This window comes from Hemibagrus wyckioides, linkage group LG17 (genome assembly GCF_019097595.1).
Source record: "Hemibagrus wyckioides isolate EC202008001 linkage group LG17, SWU_Hwy_1.0, whole genome shotgun sequence".
Taxonomy (NCBI): Eukaryota; Metazoa; Chordata; class Actinopteri; order Siluriformes; family Bagridae; genus Hemibagrus; species Hemibagrus wyckioides.
The window spans coordinates 15,187,574-15,200,935 of NC_080726.1; the positions used below are offsets into that span (position 1 = coordinate 15,187,574).

Consider the following 13,362-nt stretch of genomic DNA (forward strand, 5'->3'; position numbering starts at 1 on the left):
CCCAGTGTACTGTTTTGTGCGCAACTGAAAGATTTGGGCAAACGCTACTTCAAAGTTGAACGCAGTGCCAGAAGACAGACTGCATGGGTTGACAAATTATAAATTTATGTGCTACCAACCAAGCAAGCTGAAGCTCCAGTGCACTGGCCACTTCCAGTTCGTCCTAGCTAATGTAATGATCAGTTTGCTAGTTATGAGCATTTTATACTTTTTTAATGGGAACATTTTATATAATCATTGTCCTAACAAAACTTCTAAAGCACATTGTGTTCACACCTTTAATAAAGTCAGCACATCGTTGGTCACGTGTGTGCGCGCACGTGTGTGAGCAAGCGCGTGTGCGCACGTGTGTGAGCAAGTGTGTGTGAGCGAGCGTGTGTGTGCGTGTCCTGTTTTGCCATTCCACTTAGAAAAGCAGCTGATGATTGTGTAGTGTGGTTTTGGCCGTTCTTGCTTTCTTACATAACAAAATGATGAGCAAGCAAGTCTAAGCTTCAGGTACGCCCGGGTGCAAATGACGTACTGTGTGTTAATATGTGGTTAGCAGCCACAGTATTCCAGATAATGCCAGACTGTTTCCTTGGACACATGCCACATCTCTATTTATACTGTTTGCCTTTTCTTTAAGTTTTGCAAGCAACAGGTCCACAATGCTAATCAGCTGATTTCTGTAAAAATGTGCTGTGTCTGTAGTGAGAGGTGAGAGGAATACCTGAGGCCTGGTTGCTGGTTGGTTGAGTGTTTATGTAATTTGAGGCTGCTGGGAAATGAGGCATGGTGAGGTGCAACATGGGCAGAGGTGTGGTGACGCATGAGGATGGCTCAGATAGTTTATTGGTTGCTCCAGGCTGCTCCAGGATGCATACTCTTTTCATTATCCCTGGCTGATGGGCTCATAGCTCACATTCCACCCCAAAGTAATGTCTCCCTGTCATCTGGCCATCCGGACAAGCAGATGTAAGCTTTACTGATGTTCCCTACACACCTTTAAACACTGCACTATTTGTTCATGTACATTAGCCCATGGTTTCACACTATCAGCCACATGGTATTGAGTCACACTAATTATCAGTGTTTGAACAGGACCTAAAGGCAAACAAACAGCTCTTTGAGAAATTGATCCTCTGTGAGAAGCATACGGACAGTCTAGGTCACAGTTTTATTAAGGCTTAGAGCGCCCTCGTGTGACCGGATCACTGAACTGATAGTGTCTGCTCAGTTGCGCCATCTGATGGCAGGATGATGAATTGCAGTTGCTTGGGGAGGTCCGTTATTGTCATGTGCTATAGGTGCATCCCAAATTGCATACTTATGCTGAACTTATGCAGGTACCAGAATGATGCACAGAAAAAAGGCAGTTAAAGCTTTGCTTATGTAAAAGAGGACGGGCTGAGCTAGCCCAAGACATCCTACAAATATGTTTAAGTTAGTCCATGTGGTGTGATTTTTATTTTTTAACATTTAAAACATTTGGCATACTCTTCTGAATCTAGTGGTATGGCATTATGTGCATTCGACATCACTGACTGAGAAACAGTGAATGCTTAGTAAAAAACAAACACAAAACACCAAAAAGATAGTGTTCCCATATAAATACTTAATGCTAAATACTTAATGCTTAATACTACTTTTCTAAAGTCCATACACTAGATGGTAGAGTTTGGGAAGCATATGTTTTTGGCAAATATTTAGCGCACCCAAAGTAACTGGTCATAACACATGAATTCATTTAAATGAAATTGTGTTTAAATGAATTCCTTTGTTAATTTATTTGTAGAAATTTGCATAAATAAAAATGTAGAAGTAACAGTATGAATGTTGGGTATTGATATTTAATATTGGGGCAGTGGTGGCTCAAGTGGTTGAGGCTCTGGGTTGTTGATTGGAGGATCAAGCCCCAGTACCAGCAACCTCCACTGTTGGGCAATTGAGCAAGGAGTTGCTCCTTAACCCTCTCTGCTCCAGGGGCGCTATATCATAACTGCCCTTGTGCTCGGACCCCAACTTCCTGTCGCATATCCCACTAGCTGGGATATGCGAAGAAACTGTGCTGTAATGTATGTGTGGCGATAATAAAGGCTTCATGCCCCCATAAGTAAGTAATATTGCAGGATTGTACATACTGTTGGTATCAAAGTCAAAATTCTTGTACTGGGCAACCTCAGTGGGCGTGGCCTTGCAAAGGACACTAAAGGTGTTTGTGTGAATAATAATTTGGTGACATTCTTGTTGCCTGTTGTTGACTACTCATGAAGGATGACTTGCATTATATAACAAAATGTCCATTCTTTGTCTCCGTCTTTCCTCTTATTGAGAGTGATGAATTGTAGGTGAGCTGTTTTTTTTTTTTTTTCCCAGTGTGCACTGCAGTTTTGAAACGGCTCATAGGAAGTGCCAGGCCCTTGCATCATTTCCTCTGCCTGCATCTCGCAACACTTTTGCACTTTTTTTTCCCCCTCTGTCTTCGGTTTGCTGCACTCTGACACAGTCCAACCTGCAAGCACCGAGGGCAAACGTATTCGCTCGGCCACGCGAACTAACCGAGGATTTACTCGAAAAGCAGAAGCAAACGTTTGTATCGATGAGCAGCTGAGAAGAAGGAGCAGCTGTTGCCGACAGAGTGTAGTGGAGTAGAGCCAGAGCAGAGCGTCATCATTCTGCATTTTGCATTCTTGGGGGTGGGGGAATAAGAGAGAGGACAGTTAGAGCAGTGATGGTGGTAGGGATCTATATTTAGCCAGTCGTGACCCCCTCACATCACGACAGCTGTCCCTCCTCTTCGTCTCGCCATACAGTGTCAGGAATAGAGAAGTTCAGTTAACGTGGGATCTCGCTTCTCTCTCTGTGCCGGCTTTTTTTTTTTTGAGCTTGTATTCTGGACTGTACTAAAATACAGAAGGTAGGAGAGTCACACTGTCACAGAGGAAGCAGCACAGAGGAGCCGAGGTAAGGCAGTGAGTAGACTGTCAAAACTGTCAGACTTTTAGGGGTTTTAGTGATTGAGATGCAATCAGAGCTGTTTGGTGAGACTGCGGGCTCGGTGTGAAGGCTCAGGCCGAGGCCTGTCGAGCTCCACTGCACTATTTTTAGGCTTGAGAACGGCAGGCCAGCACAGTATCTAACTTAGGATACTGCAGCAATTTAATCGAGCCAAGAAGTGTCAATGAGGTGGCTTTAGTTTGCCATGTTTAGACACTGCATGCTTTGGTCTGGATTCTTGCTGCCTTGTAAGGTCCATCTTTATAAGTTTTTTAACTTAAAAACTAATTTCTTTGGATTGGACTTTTTAATATTTAATTATCAATAATGCCCCAGATTTAATGTTCTGGTCAAAAAACTCTATCCGTGACTAACTCTCTCTCCATTAAAGACCTATTTTACTGTTCTGTAAGCTTAGGAAACTTGACTTAAAACTGCACAATCTCCCAAAGGTTTCCTGTTTCCTGTGATGGAAAGACCAATCTGTCTGTCAGTGAGTTCCATGATCACATTCTGTGCTTTGTGTTAAGGAGCAAGGTGGAGTTTTAGTAAAGAAAGGGCTTGTGGTGCAGTGGGGGAGATTTTGTCTGCGGTTTAAATTTACAACAGATGTCCTGGAAGTGTGAGCAGGTAACACAACTCTGATTACGGCCTTTTCTTATTGCTCTAGTTGTCTAGTTTGAGGTGTTTTTCCCCCCTTTTGGGCATATCCTAAACGCTAAAACTTTACTTGTGATGAAGAAACCTATATTTTCCGGACCTGTATAGAGTAAAGTGTTTTCCCAGGCCATCACCCGTGTGGTTTTGGTGGGTTTGTGTTTGTTCAGTTGTATGTAAATGTCCTGGATTTGATCATTTGTCAGCATCTTTTAGTTTTTAACTTTCATTAGAAGGTGGTGCACTAGTATACTGTACAGCAGTACTGGAGATGCAGCTCCCAAAAAAGCTTGTTCTCTCACTTTACTTTACATAGATAAGCACACCAACAACTCTTTATTTAGCAGAGATGTGTGTGTGTGAGAGAGAGAGGGAGAGAGAAGCTGGTGAGCCTTGAGACACGTAATTAACTTGATTTTAACAATCAAACGATGCTCGTAGCAGATATTCTAGATGTGTGTTATTGTTAGAAGACTCGCAGCATTCACATAATATACAAAGCAGAAATGCCTGTAATCCAATGTGTTTATAACATGCGTATAGTTGTATAATAGAGAACTGTTGGTCAACCCATCACAGGGACAGTTGAAAATAAATGCTCTTTTGGTCCAGCAGACAGGCCTGGAGCTGCAGCCTCACATTTTTGCCCAAGCTTTTAAACCTTACAGCTTTCTCAGTATTACAGATGCTACACAGTGCATTCAAAGAATGTGTCCCCTATTAATAATGCTAGTGGACTAGTGATTGGTGCTTTTATACCAAAATTGTACACACCAGGGTGGTGTGACATGGATGGCTGTTACCGCTTCAAAGTGTATTATATTCATGTTACGGTACGTTCTAAAATGTCTTATTATGCCATTACCACAGGAACTTGCAAATGATTGCCATATTTAATTTTTTTATTTTTTTTTTGTGAGTGACCTGTCGCACGTTTTGAGGGTTTATTCGTGGATTTGTTTTTATGAAACGTCTATGAGTTCCTATTCCAGTCAGGTGCATAAATATTTGGAAATTGTCAAAGTTATTATTTTAGCTGTCTACACAAGTATATTGGAGTTAGTTGAAATAATGAACACAAGCTCAGACTTTCAGCTCTAGGTGAACAGTGTAGGAATTGCAGCACTTTCTATATGTGGTCCCAAAAACACTGTTGCCTTCGCAACAAGTCTTTCTCAGTCAATGTCTGTTTAATGTCTGGAATCTATAGACATCATCAGATGCTAGGTTTCTTTGCTGGTGATGCCATGCCAGGCCTTTACCTCAGCTGTCTTCAGTTCCCGCTTCTTGTGAAGTTTTGCCGTCAGTTTTGTCTTCAGCAAATGAAATGCATATTCAGTGGACGTCAGGTCAGATGATTGAATTGGCCATTGTAGTTTCGAAGCATTTGGCTCAATCTGAGCAAATATGATAGTCCAATTCATCCTACTGCTTTTATTAGTTGTCCCAATAAATACAAGGAAACCAAGCCTATTAGCAGCCATGCATGCCTGAAACATGAGATGAAGTAGTAAGCTTTAGGTCACAAGCAGTACATTCCCTTCTCTATCATTATATCATTATTCCAGGACTATACGGGCTTGTCCTCAAACTCTCATCTTGTCTTCCTGTTGTAGAGGCTGATAAATGGTTTACATCTTATGATAAGCCCTTTGTATTTACTCGGGTGAAGTCTTCTTCTTATTGTTGACTTTGCCACAGATGTGCCTTCTGGATGGTGTTCTTGATCTGCCCAGCTGTGGTAAAGGAGTTTTTCTTCATCTGAGAAAGAATTCTTTGGTCATAGTATTAATAGTGGTGTTTTGTAATAATTTGTGTAAGCTCATTATCAATAACTTGGCCCAATAGCCAAATATTTCTGGACCTGACTGTTCATTATAGTAATGTTAATCTGTTGTCCCCTCACCCTTTGTTTCTCCTTGTTACTGAAAGAAAAACCCACACCGTTTTACATTTAGCAAAGAAACGAGTGTCTCTGGTGCTGGCAAACTTTCCAATGTAGTGTGACTGTTACAAAGCGTCTCCTGCTGCAATGCTATAGGATTCGTGAAAACAGATTCACATTCTGTAACAGCAGCTCTGAATGTAGCGTCAACTACAAGGTAAATCCTGTGTTTCTATTAATGTTGCTGTTTGAAGATTCTATGTTTCTTTGTTTGCAAATTGCTGTGGTATAAGAGGAATAAAACTCTTCCGTTAAAGGAAAATAATCAGTTTTGAGGTGGTAACAGCATTACATCACCCTGCCGATGATCATTTTTCTATACCAGCACAGCCTGTCATGTGTTATTCCTTAACTAGTGTCATGTTTCCCTTTGACCCTTGTCATCTCCTAAACCTCGCTTTACACCACAGGTTGAGTATCTCGTCTTTCCTCCGGTGCTGCGCGGAGGTTCTTACTTGAAGCTCGGTCCAAGGTTGACGCCTGCAATACCAGAATCTGTTCAGATTCTTTCACATATCAGCTCTCCCTGCCATTCATCCCCTGCTCCTCCTTAGCCGGCCCAGCCCATGAACGCAGCGTCACCACCATGGCTTTCTCATCACGCTTTTCCTTCTGGGAGCAAAAGGAAAGTGGGGTTCTATTCAAAATTCTTCATTCACTGCACTGTGTGAGCCAAGCTGTAGATTTTCTGCATGCGTCACGGCTACAATAAAACACCAAGAGGGTGCTACTTCTCATATTAGTCATTGTGTATAATCAAATGCATGGTTGAGTTGGTTTGTGATGTGTGTACTTTAGGGAGCACGGTTCACTGTGTGAAAATAACCATTGCACTGTAACACAGATCATATTCTAGGACATCCTGCAAGTCTACCGGTGCTTTGCCAAAGTATTTCGGTTATAAAAACCTGCTGCTTGCCTACAACCACGTCAGTAAAATGATGCTGCTGGTTTAAATATAACATGATGTATTTCGAACATGGGTCAAACCAGTTTACACTGATCATTTTAGTTGGTCATGCATGAGAGTGTGGTGTGTGTATGTAATCTGCAGCATGACCTGGTTCAGACACGTTTTAATTGGTTTAAAATGCACATCATAATTACTTTCTCCCATAAACCTCTTCAGGTTAAAGAAGAGACCAAGCCAGCACCCAAGAGTTTGAGTGTAAGTGCTATGCAAAACATCACTACTTACTGACAGGAAGCAGATTTTACTGGTTGGGGTGGTTCTAGAGGAAACGTACTTGTACATTTTGTAATGCGTTATGTTACTACTTGTTGCACTTTACTTAGACTCTTTATTATTGATACAGGATTTTAATTACATATTGTGTTCACTGAGTTGAATGACTGAAATGACCTGCTTCTGAGAGCCAGGAATGATGCTCTTGTCTTAGTGTAGCACAATCAGCACAACAAGGAGATGATTTACTGAGACTTTCCTAGTCCTGCAGGCTGTTTACATCTCTTTTGGTTAAGTCTATCAACATGTAGGCTTTAGCCTGCATGATCTACATGCAGAGTCATAGAGTAAATGAATGAGCTGCAGGAGGATTAGATCTGTTCATCGCAGATTCCACAAGGTCCTCAGGGAGACAAGTAAACCATGCTAAATAGTGCTTGTAATTGCACTTGTTGGCTAGTAATTGTTGTTCTAAAAATATGTCTCGGTCCTGATTTATTTAACTGAATTTAGTCTAGCTTGTGAGGTCTACTGGACTGCTGAATGAGTGTCAAATGAGTCGAACATGACAGGTATGGAAATGGAAGCCCTAGGCTTAGATCTGTATGGCTTTCTAGGCTGGATGTCTCAGTATTATGACTTAAGACCCTGTTTCAGTATAGGGCAGTGTATCATTATCACTCAGTGACCTGCTTTCCTTTGACCTACTTTGTTGATTGTTTTTCATTGTGTCCATGACCCTAGGGGTAACACAGCAAATGAGGCAGTTCAGTAATGCATGAGTCTCTTGGTATTATTTTGGATTATGCACTTTTCAAGGACTAAGGCAAGAATACATATGCAGACATAGTGAATTAGTGAATCAATTCTCTTGAACTTATTATTAATATGTGTCCTTTAACACCCCTGATCCCCATCCACTGCCATCTGGCTGAGTAGTCAGATAGTAATGGCAGTCTCAGTAGTCGATCCCAGTCAGTACCCAGTCTGGAGCCTGCTAAAGTCCTGCTGCGTACCAAGAGCCCCCAGCCGGCTCGAGATCCTCCAGGAAATGCCCAGCCCCAGCTTCGGGAACGTTTCAAGAGTCCTTCACCCACAAGGAACAGGTTTTCTATCATCAAGAAAGCAGAACCATCCAAAGTCCATGAGCGCTTCAAAAGCCCTGAGCCCCGTCCGGATTTACAGAGTTATGGGCCTATCCTGAATGGAGATAGCAAGACCAGTGGTCCTTTAGCAAGCAACACCACAACCCCAGTTAGTGTCAGTCAGCCAGAGATGACAGAGGACCCTGATGGTGTAACTCACAAGAAGGTTGTGAAGGTGGTGAAGAGATTTGTGAGGAAGGTAGAACCTGCGGATGAGAACACTGCTTCTTCTTTTTACAAAACTCCTGCTGAGCCTCCAAAATCTGCCTCTGAGCCACCCAAACCCTCACCAGCACCCGTGATACCCCAATCTGCCCCTGAGCCACCCAAATCTATGCCAGCATCTGTGCCCAAGGTCATGAAGGTGCCCATGTTCTCCTTTAAACATGACACCATAAAGAAGGAGGAGAAAGATGACATATCCTCAGGACTAGCCAGCCTGATGAGCCGAGGCAGGACCAGGGATCTGCGACCTCGTCCCTGTAAGGAGATGTCTACAGAAAAACAAGAGCACAAGAAGGAGGAGAACACTGAGAACAAAGGAAGCTCAGCAACAGGGAAGAGTGAGCAGAAACCAGAAGCTAGTCAGAGTGAGCTGAAACCAGAAGCCAGAGAGAATACGCATTCAAAGCCAGAGGAAAAGACTTTAGCACCTTCTCCTCCTACATCTCCTGCTACTTCCTCTCCAGTTAAGTCCCCTGTCTCCTCACCACCTGGATTCAATCCAGCTCCAAAGGGAGTACCTATGCCAAAGCCTTCCCCCATGGTTCCTCTGGCTGGTTTTATTCCCAAAACTACTGAATTCCTTAAAACCACAAAAGTTTCTGCACAACCAGCATCCATTCCAGATCCTAAAACTGCACCAGTTGTGCCCAAGCCAGCACCTGCAACTTCCAAAGCACCTCCAGTTCATACTCCTGTCAAATCCACCATTAACTCGTGTCCTGAACCATTAGCCACATCGCCTGGATTCACCCCAACTCCCAAACAACCGACTACAAAGAGCCTTAAGGTACTGCTTGCATTTGAGCTGCATGAAGGACTTTAACAGCGTTGGACTGTGTGTGATTCTAGGGAACTAAACTAGCATGTTTGTACAAAGTCTTGAAGATTGAACTTCTTTGCATTAACATGTGATTTGTGATTTTTAGTGGTTCTAACATCACGTTTTTATACAACAAACTGCTTTCTTGATGTCTGCGAGGCCATCTGAAGTTCTTGCTAGAGCAATATCTGGTTGAATGTTTGTAAGATTTATATGGAATCATTATAACCAGCAGGTGAACTGGTTACATATTGTAACTAATTCAATTCAAGTCAAGATCACAGTAAGGTCAAATAGACTTTTAAAGTAGAAACGTTCATTTTATGTTAATGTTCAGGGACACGAGGCTTGTTTTTGGGCCAGAGGTGTCCATATTGACCCTGTCTGTATTGAATTCTCCTACTTGAGTTATGACTAGAGTCCATAGCTTAGTGATAACATGATTGAGTGATGAAAGGATTTAGCTATCTATATGTGGACATATACATTTCTGGGTCCCCAGAAGAGTTGTGTGATGTAGGACCTTTCAGTAGTGCAAGGCTTTGTGGCTCTGTTGTCATGTACAAGCCTCTGAGTTTAGCAGTATAAGGCAGTTAACAGTGCTTACCTACTTTGTACATGAGGGAGGAAACGGAAAGGAAGTGTACCCAGTTCACACAGTTGATGAGTTGGGTGTGGCCTGTATGAAGCTTTTTATGTTTTCTGTAGTGAATTATTTAGCTTGGAGTGGTGCATTGCATGATGAAATCTGGCTGTTTATCACAGGCTCATGTATTGGAATGTGAATGCCGTTGAATATAGAAAGACTGACCTGATGCACATACTTTGTGTGTGAGTGTATTTTTATTAATGTACTATGTGTGTTCAAATGAGAAGACGATATCACGTCTGTCCTCAATCCAAACTGGAAACTCTCGTGGTGGCATCATATCTAAAGTCTCTCATTCACCTATGATCCTGAAGGTGTGTGTGTGTGTGTATGCATGCTGTAGCAGCTTGGTGTGCACTTGATGCGCATTGCAGGAATTAAAAGCATTAGTATAGACACAACTAACACGTCTGCCAGTTGTGTGTGTAGGCTCTGTTTACACTAAGAGCTCTAACAAACCATGTGCTCACACAACTGTAGCCAGCATTGAACATACAGTATTCAACAGCTACACTTCCTTTCGGTGGTCTGACTTGTAGGAGAGCCCTCCACTAAGCCCAACTGAAGCAGCTCAAAGACGATTGGAGCAGATCTTCTTTGCATTTGTAATTATTGTCGTCTTTTTTTTCCTCCTTTAGTGCTATTTCTTATTTCCCCTTTTTTTCCAGTCTAATAATGTTCCTCTGCTCTGACTCCCTGTAAAGTGTTTCTGTTTTTTACACTCCTAAAATGAAAATATTTGACCCTTTTCACTCGTACATTTACGACGGTGACAAAACAAAAATATTACAAAAATGTCATATCATGATACTTTATAGGACTATTATACATAAAGGGTATTACAGTATACTGTTTAGGATTGCTGACAAAAAAAGAACTTAAATAAATTAAATAATAAATGCTTAGTTTTTTCAAATTTTCTGAATTAAATTGCATCAGCTGTTATTTTCTAAATGATTTGTTTTAAAAAGAAAACATACAGTGATAGCCGAGATATCTCATAAGTGTATCGTCACGTAATTTATCATGATGTTGATATTTTTTCCCCCTATCTACAGTTAACCTATTAGTCCTCCACCTCTAAAGATGATATCAGTTCAACGTCCTGGAACACCTGAACCGATCTGAATGACAGATTTTTACACTACTTGTGAATTTACACAAATGACCCTTTGATTCCCTTTGTCCATTTTGCTCCACTCACTCGCAGACCTCACGTACAGATTGTTTTGCACTGGAGCTGTCTGCATGCTTCTGTGTCTCACTCCTTTGCATTTCTGGCATATCATCATGCTCATCTCCATTTCTCTGTCTGTTGTACTCTCCTTACCTGTTCTTGTTTTCTCATCTGCCCTTCTGCCGTGCTTGATGCCGCTGATTGGCCGGCTACTTTAGCTGGAGCCAGCGCAAAGTGCGCCTGTGTCTACATCCACTCAGGTCCAGGGCCAGCCTGAGAAATCAGCCTCATCTCTCAGCCTCGCTGCAGTGTGTTCTCGCGCGGTCTGCTTCAGTGTAAGCCTCCGTTCCATGCTCTCTCTCTCTCTTTCCATTTTCCCCATGCTTATAACTGCTTCTTTTTCTTCATTCGTCAATTGTATTGATCTTGTTTATTTTAATAAGCAGACCTCAGGTTAATTCTTTTTTTATGATACAGCTCCTATATGGCTTTATTTACACCCTTAATGCTTGCTGTATCCATTCTTGTGTTGGTCAGCCTAGCTCTTGCATGGTGGCTGAAGATGGGCTTCGACAGCATAAATCTAGCAGCATTTAGCTGCATGTTTTAGTAAACCGGCGGGATATTATATAGTTGGCGTTTGTGAATGATTTGCGCAGTGTTGCTATTTTTGAATACCACCTTCTGTTGTCATATTGCACAGTCATGTTTACAATGATCATCATGTATTACTTCATCTCACTAGCATAGCGTCTTAGTCTGGTAAACCATTAAATCAGTTAGATAAGCCGTAGACAGCAAAAGATATTAACAACAATGCAGAGCGATAATTGTTTCCATAGACAATGCTGTTTGAAATCAAACTGATTTTTTTTTAATACAAAACTAATGAAGTGGAATGCAACCTAATTAGGTCTTTCCTCCTTACAGTTTACTGTGTGCTTTGGCATATTTCCTCCCATTGTTTCTCATTTCCCAGCAATCACAGCTGTGCAAGATATACAATATGTAATATCTAGATGTAACAGAGTATCACAGACGATTGTGATTGTAGAGTGTGTAACAGTGTATGTTGCCTCCTTCTGGTCGGCTGCCGCGTCACAGGGACAGGTGGAAGACGATCCCGTGGCTATCCTGCAGGCGGCCCACGCTGCTGCGGCACAGCCTAAGGTCTGCAGTCTGCTGTGTGTGTGTGTGTGTGTGTGTGATTCAGCAACACATGTGCTCTTGCCCCTTGACTTTTCATGTCAAGTGTGCCACGTGTTCCCTTTTTTTTGGAGTGCCGTGCTCTCTCTCTCACACCTACCCTAAACAACAACATTACCCCAGCAGCATCAGCGACTCAAATGTTAATTCTGAAAGGTGGCAAGCAATAAAAAACGAATAATTCGTGAATATTTTGACACCTTGCTAGGTTGATTTGGGCCTTCTGTTGCTGTCTATCTGGGTGTGTTGTTGTGCCTGTTTGCTTTTTTTTAACCACAAGTGAGAAATGCAGGATTTTAGTCACAGATCAGTTTCATTAATATAAATATTTATCTAAGGATTTAAAGTTAATTTAAAGTTTAAGTTAATCGTGAATAAAAACTTTTTTTTTTTTTTTAACCATTCCTTCTTGTGATGTGGTGTTATAATGTGATGTGACAATTATTCCTTCTCAGCTAGATATATATTGTTCGTTATTTTATCTCTTAATAAAAAAGCCAATCAACATTTACTGGAGCAGTGACTAATATTGTAGTCGTGTCCAAGCAGTCAGCACCTTAACACCCTGCTTTCTTATGTAAAATTACCTTGCTGATCTTTATTTGAAAGCACCTCTGGTTACCCATCATACACCCCTACAGTGTAGAAGTTGGCCTTTCATGCTGAACAGCACAAAAAGGCAACTTCTATCATCACCCTCGTGGTAGTCATTCTCCAATGCATGCACCATGCATGGAGTGCTTTCTGAGTGGGTTTGGTCGTGAGTCTTTATAAAGTATTGCGACTGAGTGTGATCTGTGTATTTTCCTGTACAGGTGAAGACCGAGGAGCAGATAGCTGCAGAGCAGGCATGGTATGGCTCGGAGAAAGTGTGGCTGGTCCACAAGGATGGCTTCTCATTGGGTGAGTTCCACTGCTGCACACCAGCCCTGTGTTGCAAAATGCTCTTAAGTGTTTCATATCCAGAAAGAGCATTCACAATATGCTCCCAAGTGGTGCAACAGATGATTGTTAGGAGATATCAAGTTCAGGTGTCAAGGGAGCAAAATTGGCCATGCTCGCTAGTTGGGAGGGATGGGATACATTCCTCTGTCAATCACAGTGACATTAGCCGTGGCTGTGAGCTCACATGTGTGGAAGAAGATGCATTGCACTTTCCTATGACCTGTGGTCCATGATACCACCTTGATATTAACGTGGTACTATGTTAAACTCTTAATACTACAATCATTTCACTCTGGTGCATTGTGAGATCTACACTACCAGTCAAAAGTTTGGACACACCTTTTAATTCAATGTTTTTTGTTTAGGGATTTATTTTCTACATTCTAGAACAATACTGGAGATTTCAAAACTATGAAATAACACACATG

The 13,362-nt window shown here is 41.8% G+C and overlaps 1 protein-coding gene across 11 annotated transcripts in view; it reads left to right on the top strand.

Moving 5' to 3' along the window:
- Positions 1-13,362, top strand: part of myo18ab (myosin XVIIIA b) — an 85,357-nt gene that overhangs the window by 21,668 nt on the left and 50,327 nt on the right. For 3 of the 11 annotated variants that reach the window (XM_058413871.1, XM_058413872.1, XM_058413864.1), the window contains exons 1-6: positions 6,657-6,749; positions 7,707-8,924; positions 10,146-10,211; positions 11,002-11,118; positions 11,888-11,953; positions 12,805-12,892. In XM_058413871.1, coding sequence (XP_058269854.1) covers positions 6,672-6,749; positions 7,707-8,924; positions 10,146-10,211; positions 11,002-11,118; positions 11,888-11,953; positions 12,805-12,892 — 1,633 coding nt within the window. In that variant the 5' untranslated portion in view covers positions 6,657-6,671. Of the gene's footprint in view, positions 1-2,442; positions 2,947-5,991; positions 6,205-6,656; positions 6,750-7,706; positions 8,925-10,145; positions 10,212-11,001; positions 11,119-11,887; positions 11,954-12,802; positions 12,893-13,362 lie in introns of those variants that run through there. The other 8 variants (XM_058413870.1, XM_058413875.1, XM_058413874.1 and 5 more) reach the window with 6 other exon arrangements.